The sequence below is a fragment of the Oncorhynchus masou genome, chromosome 28, assembly GCF_036934945.1.
Source record: "Oncorhynchus masou masou isolate Uvic2021 chromosome 28, UVic_Omas_1.1, whole genome shotgun sequence".
NCBI lineage: Eukaryota > Metazoa > Chordata > Actinopteri > Salmoniformes > Salmonidae > Oncorhynchus > Oncorhynchus masou.
In genome coordinates, this window is record NC_088239.1 from 42,735,075 (window position 1) to 42,760,093 (window position 25,019).

Consider the following 25,019-nt stretch of genomic DNA (forward strand, 5'->3'; position numbering starts at 1 on the left):
TCCGTTTGTGGTGGGTAGTTCTGTAACGGGTGTCGTCGTCGGATGAGGAGGAATCAGACCAAAGCGCAGCGTGGTAAGTGTTCATGACTTTTATTGAACTGAACACTAACAAAAATAACAAAGTGAATAAACGAAACCGAAACAGTCCTGTCTGGAGAAGAACACGAGACAGAAAACAACTACCCACAAAACACATGTGGGAAAAAGCTACCTAAGTATGGTTCCCAATCAGAAACAACGATAGACAGCTGTCCCTGATTGAGAACCATACCCGGCCAAAACAAAGAAATACAAAAACATAGAAAAAAGAACATAGAATGCCCACCCAAATCACACCCTGACCAAACCAAAAAAAAATACATAAAAAGCTCTCTAAGGTCAGGACGTGACAGATACTTAAGTATATTTTAGCAATTAAATGTACTTTTTATACTTAAGTATATTTAAAACCAAATACTTTTAGACTTTTACTCCAGTAGTATTTTTACTGGGTGACTTTCACTTTTACTTGAGTAACTTCCTATTGAGGTGTCTTTACTTTTACTTAAGTGTGACAATTGGGTAGTTTTTTCACCACTGCTTCTCTGCCACACCACCTTCTCTACCATTGCTTAATGTTGTTCCTAAATGCCACAACAGAACAGAAAAACAGAAGACAAATAACCTGATCAAATGTTATTTGTCACATGCGTCATACAGTGGCTTGCGAATGTATTCACCCCCTTGGCATTTTTCCTGTTTTGCTGCCTTACAACCTGGAATTAAAATGTATTTGTCTGGGGTTTGTATAATTTGATTTACACAACATGCGCCTACCACTTTGAAGCAAGAAATAAGACAAAAAAATTAAACTTGAGGGTGCATAACTATTCACCCCCCCAAAGTCAATACTTTGTAGAGCCACCTTTTGCAACAATTACATCTGCAAAACTCTTGGAGTATGTCTCTATAAGATTGGCACATCTAGCCACTGGGATTTTTGCAAAACTACTCCAGCTCCTTCAAGTTGGATGGGTTCCGCTGGTGTACTGCAATCTTTAAGTCATACCACAGATTCTCGATTGGATTGAGGTCTGGGTTTTTGACTAGGCCATTCCAGGACATTTAAATGTTTCCTCTTAAACCACTCAAGTGTTGCTTTAGCAGTATGCTTAGGGTCATTGTCCTGCTGGAAGGTAAACCCCCGTCCCAGTCTCAAATCTCTGGAAGACTGAAACAGGTTTCCCTCAAGTATTTCCCTGTATTTATCGCCATCCATCATTCCTTCAATTCTGATCAGTTTCATAGTCCCTGCCGATGAAAAACATGGTATTCTCAGGGTGATGAGATTTGTTGGGTTTGCAACAGACATAGCATTTTCTTTGATGGCCAAAAAGCTACATTTTTGTCTCATCTTGTAACGGCTTTCATCTGTAGAAGGAGGAGCGGACCAAAATGCAGCGTGGTTGTTATTCATTTTACTTTAATAAAGAAACTGTACATGAAATAAACTAACAAAACAACAAACGTGCGAAAATCTAAAACAGTCCTATCTGGTGCAAAACACAGAGACAGGAACAATCACCCACAAACACACAGTGAAACCCAGGCTACCTAAATATGGTTCCCAATCAGAGACAATGACTAACACCTGCCTCTGATTGAGAACCATATCAGGCCAGACATAGAAATAGACAAACAAGACATTCAACATAGAATGCCCACTCAGATCACACCCTGACCAACCAAAACATAGAAACATACAAAGTAAACTATGGTCAGGGTGTGACAGTACCCCCCCCCCAAGGTGCGGACTCCGGACCCAAAACCTGAACCTATCGGGGAGGATCTGGGTGGGCATCTGTCCGCGGTGGCGGCTCTGGTGCTGGACGTGGCCCCCACTTCACCGAAGTCTTCCCCCACCTTGTCTGCTTCCGTGACCTCCTAGCCACGGCAACCCTACTTAATAACACGGGACAGAGGGGCAGCTCGGGACAGAGGGGCAGCTCGGGACAGAGGGGCTCTTCAGACTCCGGCAGCAGCGCCGGACAGGCGGGAGACTCCGGCAGCAGCGCCGGACAGGCGGGAGACTCCGGCAGCAGCGCCGGACAGGCGGGAGACTCCGGCAGCAGCGCCGGACAGGCGGGAGAGTCCGGCAGCAGCGCCCGGACAGGCGGGAGAGTCCGGCAGCAGTGTCGGACAGGTGGGAGACTCCGGCAGCACAGGAGAGGAGGAAGGCTCTGGTAGATCCTGGCTGACTGGCAGATCTGGAAGAGTCTAGCTGACTGGTGGATCTGGAAGAGTCTGGTAGACTGGCGGATCTGGAAGAGTCTGGCTGACTAACGGTTCCGGTAGATCCTGGCTGACTGGCGGATCTGGAAGAGTCTGGCTGACTGGCGGATCTGGAAGAGTCTGGCTGACTGGCGGATCTGGAAGAGTCTGGCTGACTGGCAGATCTGGAAGAGCCTGGCTGTCTGGCAGATCTGGAAGAGTCTGGCTGTCTGGCAGATCTGGAGGAGTCTGGCTGTCTGGCAGATCTGGAAGAGTCTGGCTGTCTGGCGGATCTGGAAGAGTCTGGCTGACTGGCAGATCTGGAAGAGTCTGGCTGACTGGCAGATCTGGAAGAGTCTGGCTGACTGGCAGATCTGGAAGAGTCTGGCTTTCTGGCGGATCTGGAAGAGTCTGGCTGACTGGCGGATCTGGAAGAGTCTGGTTGACTGGCGGATCTGGAAGAGTCTGGTTGACTGGCAGATCTGGAAGAGTCTGGCTGACTGGCGGATCCTGGCAGACTGACGGCTCTGGCTGCTCTATGCTGACTGGCACCTCTGGCTGCTCCATGCTGACTGGCGGCTCTGGCTGCTCCTTGCTGACTGGCGGCTCCGGCTGCTCCATGCAGACTGGCAGCTTCTTGCAGACTGGTAACTCTGGCTGCTCCATGCAGACTGGCAGCTCTGGCAGCTCCTTGCAGATTGGCAGCTCCTTGCAGACTGGCAACTCCAGCTCTGGCTGCTCCATGCAGACTGGCAGCTCTGGCTGCTCCATGCAGACTGGCAGCTCTGGCTGCTCCATGCAGACTGGCAGCTCTGGCTGCTCCATGCAGGCTGGCAGCTCTGGCTGCTCCATGCAGGCTGGCAGCTCTGGCTGCTCCATGCAGGCTGGCAGCTCTGGCTGCGCTAAACAGGCAGGAGACTCCGGCAACGCTGTAGAGGCGGAAGGTTCTGGCAGCGCTAAACAGGCGGGAGACTCCAGCAGCGCAGGAGAGGAGGAAGGCTCTGGCTGCGCTGAACAGGCGGGAGACTCCGGCAGCGCAGGAGAGGAGGAAGGCTCCCGCAGCGCTGGAGAGGCGAGGCGCACTGTAGACCTGATGCGTGGTGCTGGCACTGGTGGTACTGGGCCGAGGACACGCACAGGAAGCCTGGTGCGGGGAGCTGCCACCGGAGGGCTGGTGTGTGGAGGTGGTACTGGGTAGACCGGACCATGCAGGCACACTGGAGCTCTTGAGCACCGAGCCTGCCCAACCTTACCTGGTTGAATACTCCCGGTCGCTCTGCCAGTGCGGCAAGGTGGAATAGCCCGCACTGGGCTATGCAGGCGAACCGGGGACACCGTGCGTAAGGCTGGTGCCATGTAAGCTGGTCCAAGGAGACTCACTGGGGACCAGATGCGTAGAGCCGGCTTCATGGCATTTGGCTCGACGCTCAATCTAGCCCGGCCGATACGCGGAGCTGGAATATACCGCACCGGGCTATGCACCCGCACTGGAGACACCGTGCGCACCACAGCATAACACGGTGCCTGCCCGGTCTCTCTAGTCCCCCGGTAACCACAGGAATTTGGCGTAGGTCTCCTACCTAGCGTCGCCATACTCCCTGTGAGCCCCCCCAATATATTTTTGGGGCTGACTCTCAGGCTTCCATCCGCGTCGCCGCGCTGCCTCCTCATACCAGCGCCTCTCAGCCCTTACCACCTCCAGTTCTTCTTTTTGTTGCTCCTGCTGTTGCTTTCGCCTGTTACCACACCGCTTGGTCCTGTTGTGGTGGGTGATTCTGTCACGGCTTACGTCTGTAGAAGGAGGAGCGGACCAAAATGCAGCGTGGTTGTTATTCATTTTACTTTAATAAAGAAACGGTACACGAAATAAACTAACAAAACAACAAACGTGCGAAAACCTAAAACAGTCCTATCTGGTGCAAAACACAGAGACAGGAACAATCACCCACAAACACAGTGAAACCCAGGCTACCTAAATATGGTTCCCAATCAGAGACAATGACTAACACCTGCCTCTGATTGAGAACCATATCAGGCCAGACATAGAAATAGACAAACAAGACATCCAACATAGAATGCCCACTCAGATCACACCCTGACCAACCAAAACATAGAAACATACAAAGTAAACTATGGTCAGGGTGTGACACATCTGACCAGAGTACCTTCTTCCATATGTTTTGGGAGTCTCCCAAATGCCTTTTGGTAAACACCAAATGTGTTGGCTTATTATTTTCTTTAAGCAATGGCTTTTTTTCTGGTCACTCTTCTGTAAAGCCCAGCTCTGTGGAGTGTACGGCTTAAAGTGGTCCTATGGACAGATCCATTGTGGAGCTTTGCAGCTCCTTCAGGGTTATCTTTGGTCTTGTTGTTGCCTCTCTGATTAATGCCCTCCTTGCCTGGTCCGTGAGTTTTGGTGGGCGGCCCTCTCTTGGCAGGTTTGTTGTGGTACCATTTTCTTTCCATTTAAATTTTATAACCCAACCCTGATCTGTACTTCTCCACAACTTTGTCCCTGACCTGTTTGGAGAGCTCCTTGGTCTTCATGGTACCGCTTGCTTGGTGGTGTTGCAGACTCTGGGGCCATTCAGAACAGGTGTATGTATACTGACATCATGTGACAGATCATGTGACACTTAGATTACACACAGGTGGACTTCATTTAACTAATTATGTGACTTCTGAAGGAAATTCGTTGCACAAGATCTTGTTTAGGGGCTTCATAGCAAAGGGGGGAATACATATGCACACAGCACTTTTCCATTTTGAATTTTTTTTAGAATTTTTTAAAACAATCTTTTTTCTTTTCACTTCACCAATTTGGACTATTTTGTGTATGTCCATTACATGAAATCCAAATAAAAATCCATTTAAATTGCTGGTTGTAATGCAACAAAATAGGAAAAACGTCAAGAGGGATGAATACTTTTGCAAGGCACTGTAAACAACAGGTGTAGACTAACAGTGAAATGTTTATTTACAGGTCCTTTTCCAACAATGCAGAGTTAAAAAAGTAAAATAGAAACAGTGACACAAGGAATAAATTCACAGTAAATAACTAATAACAAAAACACATTTAAAAAAACACAGCTCTATACAGGGAGTACCAGTACAGAGTCGAAGTGCAGGGGTACGAGGTAATTGAGGTAGCTATGTACATATAGGTAAGGGTAAAGTAACTAGGCAACATGATAGATAATAGACTGAGCAGTAGCAGCAGCGTATGTAGTGAGTTTGAAAGTGTGTGTGTGTGTGTGTGTGTGTGTGTGTGTGTGTGTGTGTGTGTGTGTGTGTGTGTGTGTGTGTGTGTGTGTGGCATCAGTGTGAATGTGAGCACATGTTAAGTGTGTGGGGCGGGGCGTAAGCAGTGTTTCTATGTTGGTAAGTTAGTGTAAGTACAGTATCAGTCAAAAGTTTGAACAGACCTACTCATTCAAGGGCCATTCTTTATTTTTACCATAACCTACATTGTAGAAGACATGAAATAACCCATATGGAACCATGTAGTAACCAAAAAAGTGTTAAACAAATCAAAATATATTTTATATTTGAGATTCTTCAAAATAGCCACGCTTTGTCTTGGTGACAGTTTTGCACATTCTTGGCATTCTCTCGACTAGCTACACCTGGAATGCTTTTCCAACAGTCTTGAAGGAGTTCCCACATACAGTACCAGTCAAAAGATTGGACAAACCTCCTTATTCCAGGGTTTTTCTTAATTTGTACTATTTTCTACATTGTAGAACAATAGTGAAGACATCAAAACTATGAAATAACAAATATGGAATCATGTAGTAATTCCAAAAATATATTTTGTATTTGAGATTCTTCAAAGTAGCCACCTTTGGACAGCTTTACACACTCTTGGCAATCTCTCAACCAGCTTCATGAGGTAGTCACCTGGAAGGCATTTCAATTAACAGGTGTGCCTTGTTAAAAGTTAATTTGTGGAATTTCTTTCCTTCTTAATGCGTTTGAAACAATCAGTTGTGTTGTGACAAGGTAGGGGTGGTATACAGAAGATAGCCCTATTTGGTAAAAGACCAAGTCCATACTATGGCAAGAACAGCTCAAATAAGCAAAGAGAAACAACAGTCCATTATTTCTTTAAGACATGAAGGTCAGTCAATCCAGTAAATGTCAAGAACTTTGAAAGTTCCTTTGAGTGCAGTCACAAAAATCATCAAGCGCTATGATGAAACTGGCTCTCATGAGGACCGCCAAAGGAAGCAAGACCCAGGGTTACCTTTGCTGCAGGGGATAAGTTCATCAGAGTTACCAGCTTCAGAAATTGCAGCCCAAATAAATGCTTCACAGAGTTCAAGTAACAGACACATTTCAACATCAACTGTTCAGAGGAGACTGTGTGAATCAGGCCTTCATGATCGAATTGCTGCAAAGAAACCACTACTAAAGGACACCAATAAGAAGAAGAGACTTGCTTAAGCCAAGAAACACGAGCAATGGACATTAGACTGGTGGGAATTTGTCCTTTGGTCTGAAGAGTCCAAATTTGAGGTTTTTGGTTCCAACAGCAGTATGTGTTTGTGAGACGCAGTGTAGGTTAATGGATGATCTCCGCATCTGTGGTTCCCACCATTAAGCATGGAGGAGGAGGTGTGAAGGTGTGGGGGTGCTTTGCAGGTGACACTGCTTTGCTGGTGACACTTAACCAGTATGGCTATCACAGCATTCTGCAGCGATACACCATCACATATGGTTTGAGTTTAGTGCTTTGAGTTTAGTGGACATTGTTCCAACAGGACAATGACCCAACACACCTCCAGGCTGTGTAAGGGCTTTTTGACCAAGAAGGCGTAGTGCTGTATCAGATGACCTGGCCTCCACAATCACCCGACCTCAACCCAATTGAGATGGTTTAGGATGAATTGGACTGCAGAGTGAAGGAAAAGCAGCCAACATTGTCCTGTTGAAAAACAAGTCTCAAATAAGTGTTTAACACTTTTTTTGGTTACTACATGATTCCATATGTGTTATTTTCTAGTTTTGATGTCTTCACTATTATGCTACAATGTAGAAAATAGTAAAAATAAAGAAAAACCCTTGAATGATTAGGTTTGTCCAATCTTTTGACTAGCACTGTATGTGTGGGTGTGTGGGTAGAGTCCAGTGTGTGTGCATCGATTCAGTGCAAAAAAAGGTCAATGCAGGTACTCTGGGTAGCCATTTGGTTAGCTATTTAACGGTCTTGTTTAGCAGTCTTGTGGTTCGTTCAGGGTCCTGTTGGTTCCAGACTTGGTGTACTGGTACCGCTTGCCGTGTGGTAGCAGAGAGAACAGTCAATGGCTTCGGTGGCTGCAGTCTTTGACAATCTTTTGTGCCTTCCTCTGACCCCTGGCATAGAAAGAGGTCCTGGATGGCAGGGAGCTCGACCCCAGTGATGTACTGGGCCGTACTCACCACCCTCTGTAGTGCCTTGCAATGGAGTGGTTTCAGTTTTCGCACCAAGCGATGATGCAACAAGTCAAGATGCGCTCAATGGTGCAGCTGTATAACTTTTTGAAGATCTGAAGGCCCATGCCAAATCTTTTCAGCCCCCTGAGGCGGAAGAGGAGCTACCGTGCCCTCTTCACAACTGTGTGGGTGTGTGGTGGACCATGTTAATTCCTTGGTGATGTGGACACAGAGAAACTTGAGGCTCTCGACCCGCTACACTACAGCCCTATCGATGTGGATGGGGGCGTGCTCGCCCCTCCATTTCCTGTAGCCCACGACCAGCTCCTTTGTCTTGCTGACATTGAGGGAGAGGTTGTTGTCCTGGCAACACACTGCCAGGTCTCTGACCTCCTCCCTGTAGGCTGCCTCATCGTCGTTGGTAATCAGTCCTACCACTGTTGTGTCGTCAGCTAACTTTGATAATGATAAATAAAAAGTGCATCATGTGGCTCGGTTGGTGAGAAGAAGAAGGGTTTATTAATATTACTTATACCATGGCATTGTTGAATACTCGTTTCTGATTGGCTTGAAGGGCATTCTAGAGCATTAATTCAATGGATATAGTTCTTGCATGTTCTGTTTGAGCTGCTTTTGAAAGCAAAAGTCAAATTGAAAACATTATTGGCATCGGTGAATTTGATTTTCATAATAGCAAGCTAGGACTTATAGTTTGGTTAGCTAAACTAGCAAGTCTGTTTGTTTTGTTACTGTCACTACCTAGTAAAATTGTTTGCTACTTCAGTGGATGTTTAACACATTTATACCCACAAATGAACACATTTCTAGCTATACATTTGTTCAATTATAGTTATGGTATAAAAGGGACAATCAGCTCGGGGCTCTTTGTATTCCTTGGAAAATAAAGCAACTCCGTGGAAGGTCAGTTCCACCCTGGCGCCAAAACCCATTGGATGAAAAAGCCAGAGGTCCCGCCCCTCCGACCTTCTCCTCCAATGGGTTTTCAGAATGGGGCGAGTAGAGAGGATGCGAGGAACATGCAATTGAGATTCTCCCCGAAATCACATAGCATTTTCATGCAGGTTTCTAGTTCTACATTCTACTTCCTTTTCTCAGTAGCATTGGGGTTTCATGATTGGCTCAGGCATACCATATAACATGGTTATAGACCATTGCTTACTGGCTTTTGAGTCTCTCCACTTTGTTGAGCATCCGCCGAGGACAGTGCCCAGCTGCAGCAGGTAGAGAGGGAATGATAGACATTGCTGAAAATTCTTTACTACAATTCTGAGAGGAGAGCAAAGAAGACCAAGCTTCAAATACACCAGTCGTAGGATTCAGACAGATAAAGGGACATTTGTGCTTTCTTTTTAAAACAATGATTCTATTCACTGTTTGTCCTTTTACCAACCAAGAAGCCTTTGTTTTTTGACTGAGTCATACACTGGGCAACACTGTCAGAAGAGCAACATATCATTTTACAATATAACCCCCCCCCCCAAAAAAGACTATTTAAATCCTATTTATTAATATGGATTCACCATTGCCAATATTTTTGTATGCATGATTTAAAGCCAGCTAGTCATTTATAGACAAGAGGACATCAGCATTGTCACGTTCTGACCTTAGTTCCTTTGTTTTGTCTTTGTTTTTGTGTGGTCAGGGCGTGAGTTGGGGTGGGCAGTCTGTTTGTTTTTCTATGTTGGTTTTTGTGTTCGGCCTCGTATGGTTCTCAATCAGAGGCAGGTGTCGGTAGTTGTCTCTGATTGAGAATCATACTTAGGTAGCCTGAGTTTCACTTTTGGGTTGTGGGTGTTTGTTTTCCGTGTGAGTGTTTGCGCCACACGGTACTGTTTCGGTTTTCGTTCGTTCACTTTATTGTTTTGTATTTCAGTGTGTTTCATTAAATATTACATCATGAACACTTACCACGCTGCACTTTGGTCCGATCCTTCTTCCACCTCTGAAAACCCTTACAAGCATCCTCACTACCCCATGATAGGTTTAGGTGTCTGATGCAGTTTTCTTGATAGATCAAGGGCTAGTGCATTGAGAACAAGGAGACAAAAATCGAAATATGGTTAACTGCATAGTTGGAGTGTGTTTGAAAGTGGGCATTGCAAAAGAAGTGGATGGATCAATAGCGACGGATGTAACATCAGTGGATGGCTCAATAGCGATGGGTTTAACATCTGTGGATGGATCAATAGCGATGGGTGTAACTTCAGTGGATGGCTCAATGGCGATGGGTTTAACATCTGTGGATGGATCAATAGCGATGGGTGTAGCATCAGTACTCCATTATTGGTTTTACTGGCCATAGCCGGGTGTACCGTGGGCCAGCTTACATTGCAGGCTAAGAGAACTAATGTAGCAGGTTAGGAGAATTAACGCAGCAGGTTAGGATAATGAGGTTAAGGTTGGGAAAAGGGTTAGGTTTAGCTAAAATGCGTAGCAGGTTAGGATAAGTAACGTGACAGGTTAGGAGAATGAGGTTAAGGTTAGGAAACGGATTAGGCTTAGCTAAAATGCTACAGTTGTCAACAATCGAGTCGTTGTGAGGCCAAATCAGCCCCGCAAAACAATATTGATTGGCAACACACCTGCCCAATTAGCTGATTCGCTTTCAATATACCCACTTCTGTTGATCCTCCCACTTCTGTTTACATGCCCACTTTCAGACACACTCCGTCTATGCAGTTACCCATGACTCCAAAAATCACCTAACATATTCAATGCAGGCTTCTAGTTCTACATCCTACTTCCTGTTTGTCAGTATCATCAGGTCTCATGATTGGCTCAAGCATACCATGCAACTGATATGAACCAATCATAAAAAATAAAAGGTATAGAGCATTATTTATTTACCATTTGGGACTCTTCACTTCAACACAATATACAACCAAGGTAAACAAAGTAAGTTTCCATTCATCAATCAGTTTTATTCGTTATCCATCATCCCAGTACCCCAGTACTATAGAAGAGCAATGCATTGATATTTCAACAATATATTTCATAAATAAATCAGACATTCTTTGATACAGTTTGTTAGTAGGACATAATACTAATGTTTAGTCCTATGGAATGAGGGTTCACTGGTGTGGTAGGCAGCAGCCAGGATGATTTTGCTGCGAAACAGCGCCTCCTTCTGGTTAAAGACCTGACCAACACCCTGTCCCTCTCACACACGTTACAATACCTCCCATTGGTTTGTGACACATGTGCCCTGGCCAGAAACAACTCCTTAGCCTCTTACCCCTTAGTGTGTGCGTTCTACACAACTTCCTAGCAGCTAGGGAGTTGTCTCTGGACATCACCAAACAGAGTAAACTGATAACCTCAGAGAGTCTGTGACACTCGCGTCTCTCTATTCAGTGTCACAGGAATAAGATAGCAGTACTTAAAGATAACACTGAAATTGGGATGTGTGGGTACTAGGTAGGCCTATTCTCTGTAAACGCCTGCCCACAAGGCTTTTGAAATAGCGTCATCAAAGTTACAGTGCAAAGACACAGTATTGATGTAATGGCTTATAAAGTAAGCATGTGGCCATTATTCATACTAATCTCAAGTTTCCACATATTTTATTCTGCTGGGGACAGAGTAATCTCGCTCGCCAGACTCAGGGAACTCTGCACAGTTGTTGTGAGATGAGACTGCTTGCCGTGTGGGGTTTTAGGCTGGGTTTCTCTACATCACTTTGTGACATCTGCTGATGTAAAAAGGGCTTTATGAATACATTTGATTGATTGATTGACTGGGGACAGATTGACAAGAGACATATTGGAATGGAATGTAGTTCTAGTGGAATGTAGAACTAAACCTGTTTCTTAAGCGGTTGTACTGTAGCTATCCAAACAATACACTCTGATATTGCCATACTCTCCTTTGACTTTCATCTGTGTGTGTGTGTCACATTATGACCAATGCAGGACAGGTATGAAAACAGAAGGCCTCCGCACAGCAGACTGTATAGAAGGGCTGGAGTTTGGCGCCCTCCAGTGGTCAGGGGCTGTCATAGGTGTGGGTGCTGGTCAACGGTCTAACAGGCAGACAAACTCGCGGAGCCCCTTCACTCACTTCCAGAATCCTGACACATTAAAGCTTTGATTTCACACAGAGAAAATAACAAACAAACACAATGCATAGCTCTGACACAGTCAATGCACATTCAAACAAGGAATAATTCATACTTAAAATATGTATAATTTAAATTCCCCCCAAAAAAGGAAGTGGGAAACACATCTGGGACAGACAGGAGGTGCATCTCAATAGTCCAAAATAGATCCCACTCCTGGTCTCCTCTCCTTTAACACAACAACACAACAGGTTAGGTGAAAGCAATACGTCTATGGCTATTTTTCACTTGTCTCCACTCCTTTCATATCAGTGCAGATGAAGGAAAGAAGACAAGCGAGGAAACCACTTCATCGCCCAATGCCCATCCAGATTCCTCTGGGCCTGCCCAGTCATGCGCCACCTCGTGGTCATACTATCCTATGACACCCCAGGATCAAAAACATAAAAGCAGCATTCTCATATATAACCCCCAAAATGTATATATTACTCTTTACAACATAATTATTGGTCTAATTGTTTTCTTCCTCGAACACTTTTACTCTTTAAACATTGTGAGCAACAAAACGATCATCACTAATAATAAATACACAAAATGGTGGATAGAGCTGGAGAGCAATGTCATCACTTCCTCTTCATCATCCCGGTGTGCACGTATGTAAGACGACAGAGACACACCAGACAGGAGACAAAGGGGAGGAACCTGGGAACCTGGCAAACTACACTACCCATGATCCTCAGCGTGGTAGGAGAATCCTTCTCCCCTGGTCTCCACCATCGACTTCACACAGACAGGATGTTTGGCTTGCCGAACTGGCTCATGATTTGTTTGCTTGTTTTGAGAGGACACAAAGATAGTGTACACTGACAGTCGTCGGAATGGAGACGGTAGAAGTGCATTTATGTGCTCTGAGAAAAATAACAGCATGACAGAAAATGTCTAGCCGCAAGAGAAGCAAGGATCAAAAACAGAAGTGTCCGGGTGGGATGAGAGTGTGAGGTACTTTGGTGGGAGACATGCCTAATGGGAGTGAGAGGGTGGGAATAACATGATGGAGAGTTGAATGAATAACAGGATAGAGATTGAGGGAATAGGATGCTACGAGAGAGGGAAGAGACTACGGGACAGTAGGGAGAGAGGGAAGAGCCTGAGGGAAGAGACTACGGGACAGTAGTGAGAGAGGTAAGAGACTGCGGGGAGAGACTACGGGACAGCAGGGAGAGAGGGAAGAGACTGCGGGGAGAGACTACGGGACAGCAGGGAGAGAGGGAAGAGACTGCGGGGAGAGAGGGAAGAGAGTGAGGGAAGAGACTAATAGACAGTAGGGAGAGAGGGCGGGGAAGAGAGTGGGAGGGGAAGAGACTAATAGACAGTAGGGAGAGAGGTAAGAGACTGTGGGGAGAGACTACGGGACAGCAGGGAGAGAGGGAAGAGACTGTGGGGAGAGACTACGGGACAGCAGGGAGAGAGGGAAGAGACTACGGGACAGCAGGGAGAGAGGGAAGAGACTGCGGGGAGAGAGGGAAGAGACTACGGGACAGTAGGGAGAGAGGTAAGAGACTGTGGGGAGAGACTACGGGACAGCAGGGAGAGAGGGAAGAGACTACGGGACAGTAGGGAGAGAGGGAAGAGACTGAGGGGAGAGACTACGGGACAGTAGGGAGAGAGGGAAGAGACTGTGGGGAGAGACTACGGGACAGCAGGGAGAGAGGGAAGAGACTGTGGGGAGAGACTACGGGACAGCAGGGAGAGAGGGAAGAGACTACGGGACAGCAGGGAGAGAGGGAAGAGACTGAGGGAAGAGACTACGGGACAGTAGGGAGAGAGGTAAGAGACTGTGGGGAGAGACTACGGGACAGCAGGGAGAGAGGGAAGAGACTACGGGACAGTAGGGAGAGAGGGAAGAGACTGAGGGGAGAGACTACGGGACAGTAGGGAGAGAGGGAAGAGACTGCGGGACAGTAGGGAGAGAGGTAAGAGACTGCGGGGAGAGACTACGGGACAGCAGGGAGAGAGGGAAGAGACTGAGGGGAGAGACTGCGGGACAGTAGGGAGAGAGGGAAGAGACTGAGGGGAGAGACTGCGGGACAGTAGGGAGAGAGGGAAGAGACTGAGGGGAGAGACTGCGGGACAGTAGGGAGAGAGGGAAGAGACTGCGGGACAGTAGGGAGAGAGGGAAGAGACTGAGGGAAGAGACTACGGGACAGTAGGGAGAGAGGGAAGAGACTGAGGGGAGAGAGGGAAGAGACTGCGGGGAGAGACTACGGGACAAAGGGAGTGAGGGGTGAAGGAGTAGGGTGTTATGGGACAGGGCCTGTGAATCTGAGTCGGTAAACTCACAGTGAAGGCACAGTGCTCTGTTTGTGTTGATCATTCATGCTGCTAAGAAGATGAAACAATGAAGAAGAAGAACAAACAACGATGACGAAGAGAACCTTTGCCCTTTCCTCTCAACTCTCTTTGATCATTTGGTTTGCTGCACCAGAGTCTGAGAGAGAGTTGAATTCCTTCTGATGCACCAGAATATTACTCTGCTCATATTAAATCCGACACTGTGACGGACAGAAGTTGGTGCTTTTCAATTCAGCTCTTTTTGTCCGGCTTTAAAATATCCACTATGCCATACCATTTAGGCCCAACCTGCACAATACTGACAGAAACCCTCCCCATCTAAATCAGAACCTTTCAGAATCAGAATCTTCTATACCAGAATCAGAATCTTCTATACCAGAATCAGAATCTTCTATCCCAGATTCAGAACTTTCAGAATCATGTTTGAAACTGTGTGAGTTACGTGTTCTAGCAGCCGGCGGTTGGTTGAAGAAGGGGAGGAGAACCCCATAAGGTAGTGAAGGGGAGGAGAACCCCATTAGGTAGTGAAGGGGAGGAGAACCCCATAAGGTAGTGAAGGGGAGGAGAACCCCATAAGGTAGTGAAGGGGAGGTCAGGAGAAAGCTAAGCGCAATCGTGGACATGGAGGAACTCGATGTTAAACATCATCGTTTATTTTTGTTAAATATGTAAACACTATTCTACAAATTAAATATATTTGGTGTAATGCAGACATATTTCAATATTATAGACAGCTTCTTCTCAGATCACCTTATGGCTGACTGATTATTGATCTGCCCATGTTGGATCCCAGTTTCAACCATATGTGAATCTCCCTCCCCTGACATACAGCCTCTAGGCTTGCTGTACTGTATGTCTAACATGGATGGGCAGACCCCGCTCCACTAAATCTGTCATTTTGTGTCACAACAGAAGCCACTGTTCACTGACTGGGCATTGTGCAGGCTGGGCCTCAGATGGAGTGACCTCATCAACATTAGACAGACAAACCCGACAGACCAATAGGAGTGTTTCCTTTGTTCAATTCACGTTCCTTCATTGTGCCATGTTCATGTTCCTCTAACTACGTTTTTTTTTTCTTTAGATTTGGAGTAAGTTATTATGTTTTTGCATTCTGGAGACATGCCACATGCCCCTCTCAGCGAACAAGTTGTGTCCTTCCAGCGGGCACTCCTCTTGGTCCAGGTCAGGTGAAGTGTCGGGGGAAGTGCCTCAGGGGTCAAAGGGCAAAGGTCGCTCTAGGTGTATCATGGGGTAGGGTGTCAGATTGGCTTGTCATGTGTTCCAGATGAGACCCAGCTGCCCCTTTCTGGTTGCTGAGGTAACGAGGGGCGTGGGCTTAGAGAGAGCAGATACGGGGGTTGTGGGAGTTAGAGTTTTTCTGGGGGGGAGTGACCTCAGGTATCGGGGTGCTTCTGTGTGTGTGGGGGGTGGATAGGGATGGTTTAGGTATATTGGCTGGGGGGGGGGGGGGGGGGGGCAAAAAGTACCCAGATCAGATGTCACATTTACAGTTTCTGCTTCCCTGAGATGATGCTGCTGTAGAGCTCCTGGTGCAGCTCCACATAGCGCCCCCTGCTGGGGTCAAGGAAGTACAGTTTGTTTGACGTGATGCTTGGGTCAAAACCCTCCCGCCGCATCTCTGTCTTCTGGAACTTATAGGTGCCTGGAGGAGGAGAGTGAGGGAGAAGAGAAGAGGTGGTAGTGCGGTAGAGAAGTGTGCACTAGTTCACTACTTCCCACAAATCTAAAAGCATTGGATTGCCGGAGGCATGGGCTAGTGGGAGTTTCCGCCACATTTATTATACCAGTAATTTCATTTCAAAGTGAACAAATGCACACTTTGGGAGGAAGTAGAGATCATTGGGACACAGCTCCAGACTGAACCCACCTGTCTTGTTGACCTCGTTGAGGAAGCGTAGGAAGACGGGTCGTGCGTATGGCGGCAGGGCTTTCTCCAGATCCTTCCCAAACTTTTCCAGGTCTGTAGACCTCTCTGGATCTGCTACAGCAGCCATCCCAGCCTTCCCCTCAGCTCCTGAGACAACATAAAACCCCAAAGCTTTTATTTATTTTTTACGGTACGGTCATTTAATTAACCTCGATTTAACCAGGAAAGACCACTGAGGTTATACAACTCGTTTGAAAGGGCGACCTGTACATACAATTAGTGAAAGATCAAGTCATTCACATCTGCTTGCCTTAAGAGGAAAACATGCTTTAGTGATGACATCATGGGTCAAACATTCCAAAGCCTGTCTGCTGCTCAGTGCTCACCGCCACCACATTACCGCGAGTAGGCGACATGGTCGGTCGGCAAAGCACACTCAAGCAGACAGGCGTGACTAACAACATATCCTTGAGAGCGCAAAGCAAAGCACACACCCGTGACACGCCATTGGCAGTCACAGCGCTGCAGTTCTTCCTCTTCTTCTCCTCTCCTCCCATCACCAGAACTGGGGAGAGTTTCACATAAGCTTTGAAGCTAACGTGGTGCTCTATTTCGACATGGCGACTCAGTCCGACACCACTCGTAGAACGGCAAAGTGCTTCCTTTGACACATTCGGTTTGGTCACATGCAGAAGAAACATCGATTGATACGCTCTCTTGGCTGTGTGGCTGGGTTGTCCACAGAAAGTTAAAGTGCCAGGGTAGCTATGACCCTTTCCGTGGGGAAACTATAATGCTCAAGAGGTGGGGGGAGGGTAACATGGATAATGTCCCCACTGCTAAAAAAAAAAGAGCCGTGCTGACCTAGGGTGGTCTAGCATCCTTAGGTCATATATATAGTAGCAGGCTCAAGGGGGTGGGGTTTCCACGTCACCCAGTTCAATAGGGGGGAGGGGGTAATCAGCCAGTCCAGGTCACAACAGGTAATATAGATCGCACGCACACCTCTACCTGTTTGTGCAGCCCGCTTCCTCTTTTATCCCCAAGCACTCTATGGCTTAATGATCCACCGGCTTGCCTCGTTGGGGCAGGAAGTCCATATAAGGCTCTGGGGTAGAGCCAGCGGCCTGCAAGATATCTCCCTTCAATCACCTCTCCTTGCCTTCTGCCCAAATATATATACCGTTTGGCTCTGAGAATATGAAATATACTTATTCATGTCACTGAGGGTAATGTATAATGTTTATATTCTGTCCGGATATGTTATTGTTAGCCATCAGGGATCCTATGGGAGGAAAATAGACAGTCTGGTAGGAGTCAACATGACAGCCGTGAGTTGGGGAGGAGTGAGCACTTTGGGGCAGAGGTCAGGTCAGAACAGAACAGATATCACGAAGGTTCTGCCTAGCAGGAGAGATGCAGCGGCTGTTCAGATGTGTAGGAGGAGACTCAGCATAGGAGAAAGGGTTAAATACCAGCGCTTGTGTGATTATGTATTTTGTCTTATGCAGCTGTGTGTGAATCAACTTGGTTTGAGATTTATTAAGCATCCGTGAGTTTTAATAGGTTAATTTAGAACCTAACAGAACTGAACAAAGATATAAATGCAACATGTAAAGCGAGCTGAAATAAAAGATCCCAGAAATGTGCCACATGCACAAAAAGCTTATTTCTCTCCAATTTTGTGCACAAATGTGTTTACATCCCTGTTAGTGAGCATTTTATCCTTTGTCAAGATAATCCATTGACCTGACAGGTGTGGCATATCAAGAAGCTTGTTGAACAGCATGATTATTACACAGGTGCACCTGTGTATAATAAAAGGCCACTAAAATGTGCCGTTTTGTAACACAACACAATGCCACAGACGTCTCAAGTTTTGAGGGAGTGTGCAATTGGCATGCTGACTGCAGGAATGTCCACCAGAGCTGTTGCCAGATAGTGTAATGTTAATTTCTCTACCATAAGCCGACTCCAACGTCAGTGTTACAGAATTTGTAGGTCCAACCAGCCTAACAACTGTAGAGCACATGTAACCACACGAGCCCAGAACCTCAACATCCGGCTTCTTCATCGGCGGGATCGTCAGAGAGGGGAGGGTGGGTGCTGAGGAGTATGTCTGGAATAAAGCCCTTTTGTGGGGAAAAACTCATTCTGATTGGCTGGGCCTGACCCTACAGTGGGTGGGTCTTATTCCCAAGGGTGTGGTCCTATGCCCTCCCAGGCCCACCCATGGATGTGCCGCTGCCCAGTCATGTGAAACCCATAGATCAGGGCCTAATGAATTTATTTCAACTGACTGATTTCCTTATATGAACTGGAGCTCAGCAAAATCTTAGAAATTGTTGCATTTATATTTTTGTTCAGTATATATACTGTATGTATATATATATATAAGATCTGTGTTACTGTACCTGGGACCTCGACTCCGTAGACCACCACGTCCTTCATGTCCAATAGACGACTCAACGTCCCCTCCACTTCCGTGGTCGACACGTTCTCTCCCTTCCAGCGGAACGTGTCCCCAGTACGGTCCTTAAAGTACATGTAGCCATACTGGTCCATGATGAGGACATCGCCTTGAGGGAGACAGGGGTAATAAGCATAAGAGTGTGTGAGTGTGTGTGTATATGCGTGCGTTTGTAAAGTACAAGTAACCATACTGGTCCATGATGCCTCAACACCATGAGAGACAGAGAGAGAGAGAGAGAGAGCGAGAGCGAGAGCGAGAGAGAGAGAGCGCGAGAGAGAGAGAGAGAGCGCGAGAGAGAGAGACAGAGAGAGAGAAAACGAGAATCAGAGAGAGAGAGCGAGAGACAGAGAGAGAGACAGAGAGAGAGAAAACGAGAGAGAGACAGAGGCAGAGAGAGAGAGAGAGAGAGAGAAAAAAAGGGGAAAGTGAGAAAGAGTGAGAAAAGGAGACAGCGTGAGAGAGCGAGAGATTGATTGATTGATAGATAGAGACAGGGGGATCTATGATTAAGTTTAGTAGCCTTTTACCTGACAGATAGGCGCTGTCTCCCTTCTTGAAGACGTTGTTAGCGATCTTCTTGGTGGTGGCTCCTTCGTTCACGTAGCCATCAAACCTTCTCAGAGGATCATTCTGAATGATCCTACCCACCAACTGGCCGGGCTCACCTAGACAGACAGAGACAGAGAGAGACAGAGACAGAGAGTCCATTACATAAAGCAACAGGCCTGGCCAACTCAACTACTGCAAACATAACAAACACAACATTTTAGTCACAGCGACCTTTTGTGCAACCTTGCTGCTTTTGTTAACAAATGTTTACTTAACCAAGTATACACAGTGTGCCGTTGTCCATTCCACCAGTTTGCTTTGGGTTTTGCTTCTCCTAATATATATTGGTGAAGTAAAATGTGACTTTATAGGTGGGCAAAACTAAATATTCAACCACGGTAAAGAAACAAGGTATAAATAGGTATTGAATGGGTATAGGCCGGTGACGCACCAGGCTTGCATGGGATGCAGACACCATCGGGCCCTCTAGTGAGCTCCATAGTCTCTTCGTCCACCTTCACCAGTCTGATGGGGTAGATGAAGGGGAGGATCTGGCTGTTGAACCCGCACGCTCCCGTCTGGTGGATAGATAGCATTACTACAACATTACCACACTGTAACATCTAGTGGGTACACTACAGGGTTGTGCGGTAGATGAAAGGGGAGGATCTGGCTGCTGGACCCGCTACGCTACCGTCTGACAATAGAGGCAACACTACCACATACAACTACTGGTCAACCCAAACTACTGGTCAACCCAAACTACTGGTCAACCCAAACTACTGGTCAACCCAATTCAACTACTGTTACAGAAAAACGGTACACTAAAACTCTGTTAACCTTACAGCCAATAACTACGTGGGTCAGACGAGGCAAATCAATGGGAGAAATTCAATAAAGAGTGACAACTAATACAGTATTTTACTCCTGACGATTAAATACCATACAATAAACGACAAGACTGGTGAGTTCTTTGAGCCCCGTGAGAACATAATAATTAAGACCAGGCAGCGTTACAATAGTGGACGTCGATCTCCATGGATTAGATACTATAGTAAAAGACCAGAACATGCCCCGTGAGAGCCAAAAGGTCTAGATCTGAGATCTAGGTTTGTGCTAGAACCAAAAATGTCCGCCTCAACGCCTCACCATGTTGCCGAAGTTGCCTAGGCTGCAGTTGCACTCTGTGGCGCCATAGAACTCTGCTATCTGTGGCACGTTGAAGCGAGAGGTAAACTCCTCCCAGATGGACTGGCGCAGGCCGTTACCCAGCGCCATGCGGACCCGGTGTTGCCGCTCTATGTCCTTTACTGGCTGGTTCAACAGGTACCGGCAGATCTCCCCGATGTACTGGACAATCTGGGGAAAAGAGTCAGTCAGTCAGTCAATCTGTCAATCAATCAATCAATCACCAGCACAGCGAGACGAGGGGGTATGAGTGAGGAACTACAACACCTGGCCACACACCACTCTTAACACCCTTACTTTATTATTCCACAAATCTTGAGCTTTTTCTTGGGCTTTTTCTTTGACACTCTCCTAGAAGGCCAGCGTCGCCTCTTCACTGTTGACGTTGAGACTGGTGTTTTGCAGGTAATATTTAATGAAGCTGCCAGTTGAGGACTTGTGAGGTGTCTGTTTCTCAAACTAGATACTCTAATGTACTTGTCCTCTTGCTCAGTTGTGCACCGGGGCCTCCCACTCCTCCGTCTATTCTGGTTAGAGCTAGTTTGCGCTGTTCTGTGAAGGGAGTAGTACACAGCGATGTGTGAGATCTTCAGTTTCTTGGCAATTTCTAGCATGGAATAGCCTTCATTTCTCAGAACAAGATTAGACTGATGAGTTTCAGAAGAAAGTTCTTTGTTTCTGGCAATTTTGATGTATGCCTATGTAGATATTCCATAAAAAAATTATGCAGTTTCCAGCTACTATAGTCATTTACAACAATAACAATGTCTACACTGTATTTCTGATCAATTTCATGTTATTTTAATGGACAAAAAAGTTGCTTTTCTATCCAAAGCAAGGACATTTCTACATGACCCCAAACTTTTGAACGGTAGTGTATCTTTGAGTACTTCTGTAGAAAAACAGACAACAACCTGCTTTTATAATGCTGGCTACAACCCTTTGCAGAGCCCTTACCCAAAAACATTACCTCAGATTTCACTACTTAGACATCCTGAACAGATTTCTCCCAGACCCACTAATCCTAAAACCAAATCTCCCTGCGCTATCGTTGAAGCTTTTAGACATCAGCCCAGTGGAACAATACATGAACAACACTACCTTCTAAACCAAACTAACCCAAAACATGTACAGTATCTCCTCTCAGTCTCTACTGATCCCCACTTTCCTTTTCTGTACAGATTTATCCTCCAGTCTCTGAGCTCCTCTGTACTCATTCGGCTACGGAGTTAGATAGCTCACCATGCGGAGTGTGTGTGTGTGTGGCTCACCGTGCAGTTGTACTTGGCACAGTCATCCCAGAACCGGGAGGCAGAGAACTTCTTCTTGATGACCACTGTCATGCCATGGATCAGGCACTGCCCCACTCCGACTATGTTACCTGGGCAACATATGTATGTGTTTAGTGTTTCAGAGGTCACACACACACACACACACACGGAAAGTAGTTTGCTGGTTGGGCGATGCTGAATTTGTTTTTATTTTGCCTGCGCTATTCATAAAAAGAAAAAAAGAGTTCTGAGTATTTGTTTTTAGTCTGAATTTTCAGGCTGTGCTGCAGCGACCTCAGCACCCCTACTTTCCGCGGCTATGACTGACACGCACACACGCGTGCACAGAAGTTTAGCTTCACCCTCTCAAGCACACACTCGCACCTACGCATGCACGTACACAGACACGCACAGGCATGTGCAGACACACACACACACACCCGCACCCACAGCACTGTTACCTGCAGAGTGGTAGAGTGGAAGGCAATCGTACATCACGTCATCAGACGTCATCCCGAAGCCATAGTATACCAACGCTGCCATGCGGTAGTACCTGTCAAGCACAGGTGGGAGAGAGACAGGTAGAAGAGGGGGAAGGAGTGAAAGAGAGACAGGTAGAAGAGGGGGAAGGAGTGAAAGAGAGACAGGTAGAAGAGGGGGAAGGAGTGAAAGAGAGAGACAGGTAGAAGAGGGGGAAGGAGTGAAAGAGAGAGACAGGTAAAAGAGGGGGAAGGAGTGAAAGAGAGAGACAGGTAAAAGAGGGGGAAGGAGTGAAAGAGAGAGACAGGTAAAAGAGGGGGAAGGAGTGAAAGAGAGAGACAGGTAAAAGAGGGGGAAGGAGTGAAAGAGAGAGACAGGTAAAAGAGGGGGAAGGAGTGAAAGAGAGAGACAGGTAAAAGAGGGGGAAGGAGTGAAAGAGAGAGACAGGTAAAAGAGGGGGAAGGAGTGAAAGAGAGAGACAGGTAAAGAGGGGGAAGGAGTGAAAGAGAGAGACAGGTAGAAGAGGGGGAAGGAGTGAAAGAGAGAGACAGGTAGAAGAGGGGGAAGGAGTGAAAGAGAGAGACAGGTAAAAGAGGGGAAGGAGTGAAAGAGAGAGACAGGTAAAAGAGGGGGAAGGAGTGAAAGAGAGAGACAGGTAAAAGAGGGGGAAGGAGTGAAAGAGAGAGACAGGTAAAAGAGGGGGAAGGAGTGAAAGAGAGAGACAGGTAAAAGAGGGGGAAGGAGTGAAAGAGAGAGACAGGTAAAAGAGGGGGAAGGAGTGAAAGAGAGAGACAGGTAAAAGAGGGGGAAGGAGTGAAAGAGAGAGACAGGTAAAGAGGGGGAAGGAGTGAAAGAGAGAGACAGGTAAAAGAGGGGGAAGGAGTGAAAGAGAGAGACAGGTAAAAGAGGGGGAAGGAGTAAAAGAGAGAGACAGTCAGAAGAGGGGGAAGGAGTGAAAGAGAGAGACAGGTAGAAGAGGGGGAAGGAGGGATGGAGTGAAAGAGAGAGACAGGTAGAAGAGGGGGAAGGAGGGATGGAGTGAAAGAGAGAGACAGGTAGAAGAGGGGGAAGGTGGGATGGAGTGAAAGAGAGAGACAGGTAGAAGAGGGGGAAGGTGGGAATGAGTGAAAGAGAGAGACAGAAGAGGGGGAAGGTGGGATGGAGTGAAAGAGAGAAACAGAGGGGGAAGGTGGGATGGAGTGAAAGAGAGAGACAGAAGAGGGGGAAGGAGGGAAGGAGTGAAAGAGAGAGACAGTCAGAAGAAGGGGAAGGAGGGATGGAGTGAAAGAGAGAGACAGGTAGAAGAGGGGGAAGGAGGGATGGAGTGAAAGAGAGAGACAGGTAGAAGAGGGGGAAGGTGGGATGGAGTGAAAGAGAGAGACAGGTAGAAGAGGGGGAAGGTGGGAATGAGTGAAAGAGAGAGACAGAAGAGGGGGAAGGTGGGATGGAGTGAAAGAGAGAGACAGAAGAGGGGGAAGGTGGGATGGAGTGAAAGAGAGAGACAGAGGGGGAAGGTGGGATGGAGTGAAAGAGAGAGACAGAAGAGGGGAAGGAGGGAAGGAGTGAAAGAGAGAGACAGTTAGAAGAGGGGGAAGGAGGGAAGGAGTGAAAGAGAGAGACAGGTAGAAGGAGATCCAGTGCCTTCAGAAAGAATTAACACCTTGACTCTTTCCACATTTTGTTTTTGTTACAAGTCTGAATTGAAAATGGATTCAATTGAGATTTGTCGTCACTGGCCTACATACAATACCCCACAATGTCAAAAGTGGATTTATGTTTTCCGAAAGTTTTACAAATTAATTAAAAATGAAAAGCTGAAATGTCTTGGGTCCATAAGTGTTCAACGCCTTTGTTATCGCAAAACGAAATAAGTTCAGGAGTTAAAATGTGCTTAACAATTCACATCATAAGTTACATGGACTCTGTGTTTAACATGATTTTAGAGATACATCCTCATCTCTGTACCCCACACAGATAATTGTAAGGTCCCTCAGTCGAACAGTGAATTTCAAACACAGATTCAACCACAAAGACCCGGGAGGTTTTCCAATGACTCGCAAAGAAGGGCTCCTATTGACAGATGGGTACACATTTAAAAAGCATACATTGAATATCCCTTTGAGCAGGGTGAAGTTATTCAAGTTATTCATTCACACTTTGGATGGAGTATCAATACACCAAGGCACTGCAAACATACAGGCATCCTTCCTAACTCAGTTGGCAGAGAGGAAAGAAACGGTTCAGGGATTTCACCATGATACCAGTGGTGACTTTAAAACTGTTACAGAGTTGAATGGCTGTGATAGGAGGAAACTGAGGATGGATCAACAACATTGTAATTCCTCCACAATGCTAACCTAATTGACAGAGTGAAAAGAAGGAAGCCTGTACAACCTTTTTAGAAATCCAAAACATGCATCCTGTTTGCAACAAAGCACTAAAGTAATACTTCATGGGCAATGCAGTTCACTTTTTGTCCTGAATACAAATTGTTGAATACCACTTTCCACATTATCAAGCAAAGTGGTGGCTGCATCATGTTATGGGTATGCTTGTAATCATTAAGGACTGGGGAGTTTTTCAGGATAAAAAAATGCTAAGCATGGGCAAAATCCTAGAGGAAAAACTGGTTCAGTCTGCTTTCCACCAGACACGGGGAGACTAATTCATCTTTCAGCAGGACAATAGCCTAAAACATAAGGCAAAATCTACACTGGAGGCGCTTACCAAGAAGACAGTGAATGGCCGAGTTATCAGTTTTGACTTAAATCTACTTGAAAATCTATAGCAAGACCTGAAAATGTCTGTCTAGCAATGATAAACAACCAATTTGACAGAGCTTGAAGAATTTTGAAAATAATAATAAGCAAATGTTGCACAATCCAGGTGAGAAAATCTCTTAAAGATTTACCCAGGAAGACACAGCTGTAATCACTGCCAAAGGTGCTTCTACAAAGTATTGACTCGGGGGTGGGAATACTTATGTAAATTACATATTACTGTATTTCATTTTCAATAAATGTGCTAAAATCTTATAAACACATGTTTTCACTTTGTCATTATGTGGTATCG

The 25,019-nt window shown here is 46.3% G+C and overlaps 1 protein-coding gene across 1 annotated transcript in view; it reads right to left on the minus strand.

Moving 5' to 3' along the window:
- Positions 1-13,527: 13,527 nt before the first annotated feature.
- The window catches only part of LOC135517614 (long-chain fatty acid transport protein 4-like), a 30,339-nt gene continuing 18,847 nt past the window's right edge, over positions 13,528-25,019 (minus strand). The window contains exons 6-13 of the mRNA XM_064942082.1: positions 21,929-22,020; positions 21,468-21,577; positions 20,158-20,367; positions 19,460-19,586; positions 18,987-19,124; positions 18,401-18,565; positions 15,987-16,133; positions 13,528-15,761 (exon numbers count right to left, since the gene is read on the minus strand). Of these exons, the coding sequence (XP_064798154.1) occupies positions 15,604-15,761; positions 15,987-16,133; positions 18,401-18,565; positions 18,987-19,124; positions 19,460-19,586; positions 20,158-20,367; positions 21,468-21,577; positions 21,929-22,020 (1,147 nt within the window). The 3' untranslated portion in view covers positions 13,528-15,603. The remainder of the gene's footprint in view (positions 15,762-15,986; positions 16,134-18,400; positions 18,566-18,986; positions 19,125-19,459; positions 19,587-20,157; positions 20,368-21,467; positions 21,578-21,928; positions 22,021-25,019) is intronic.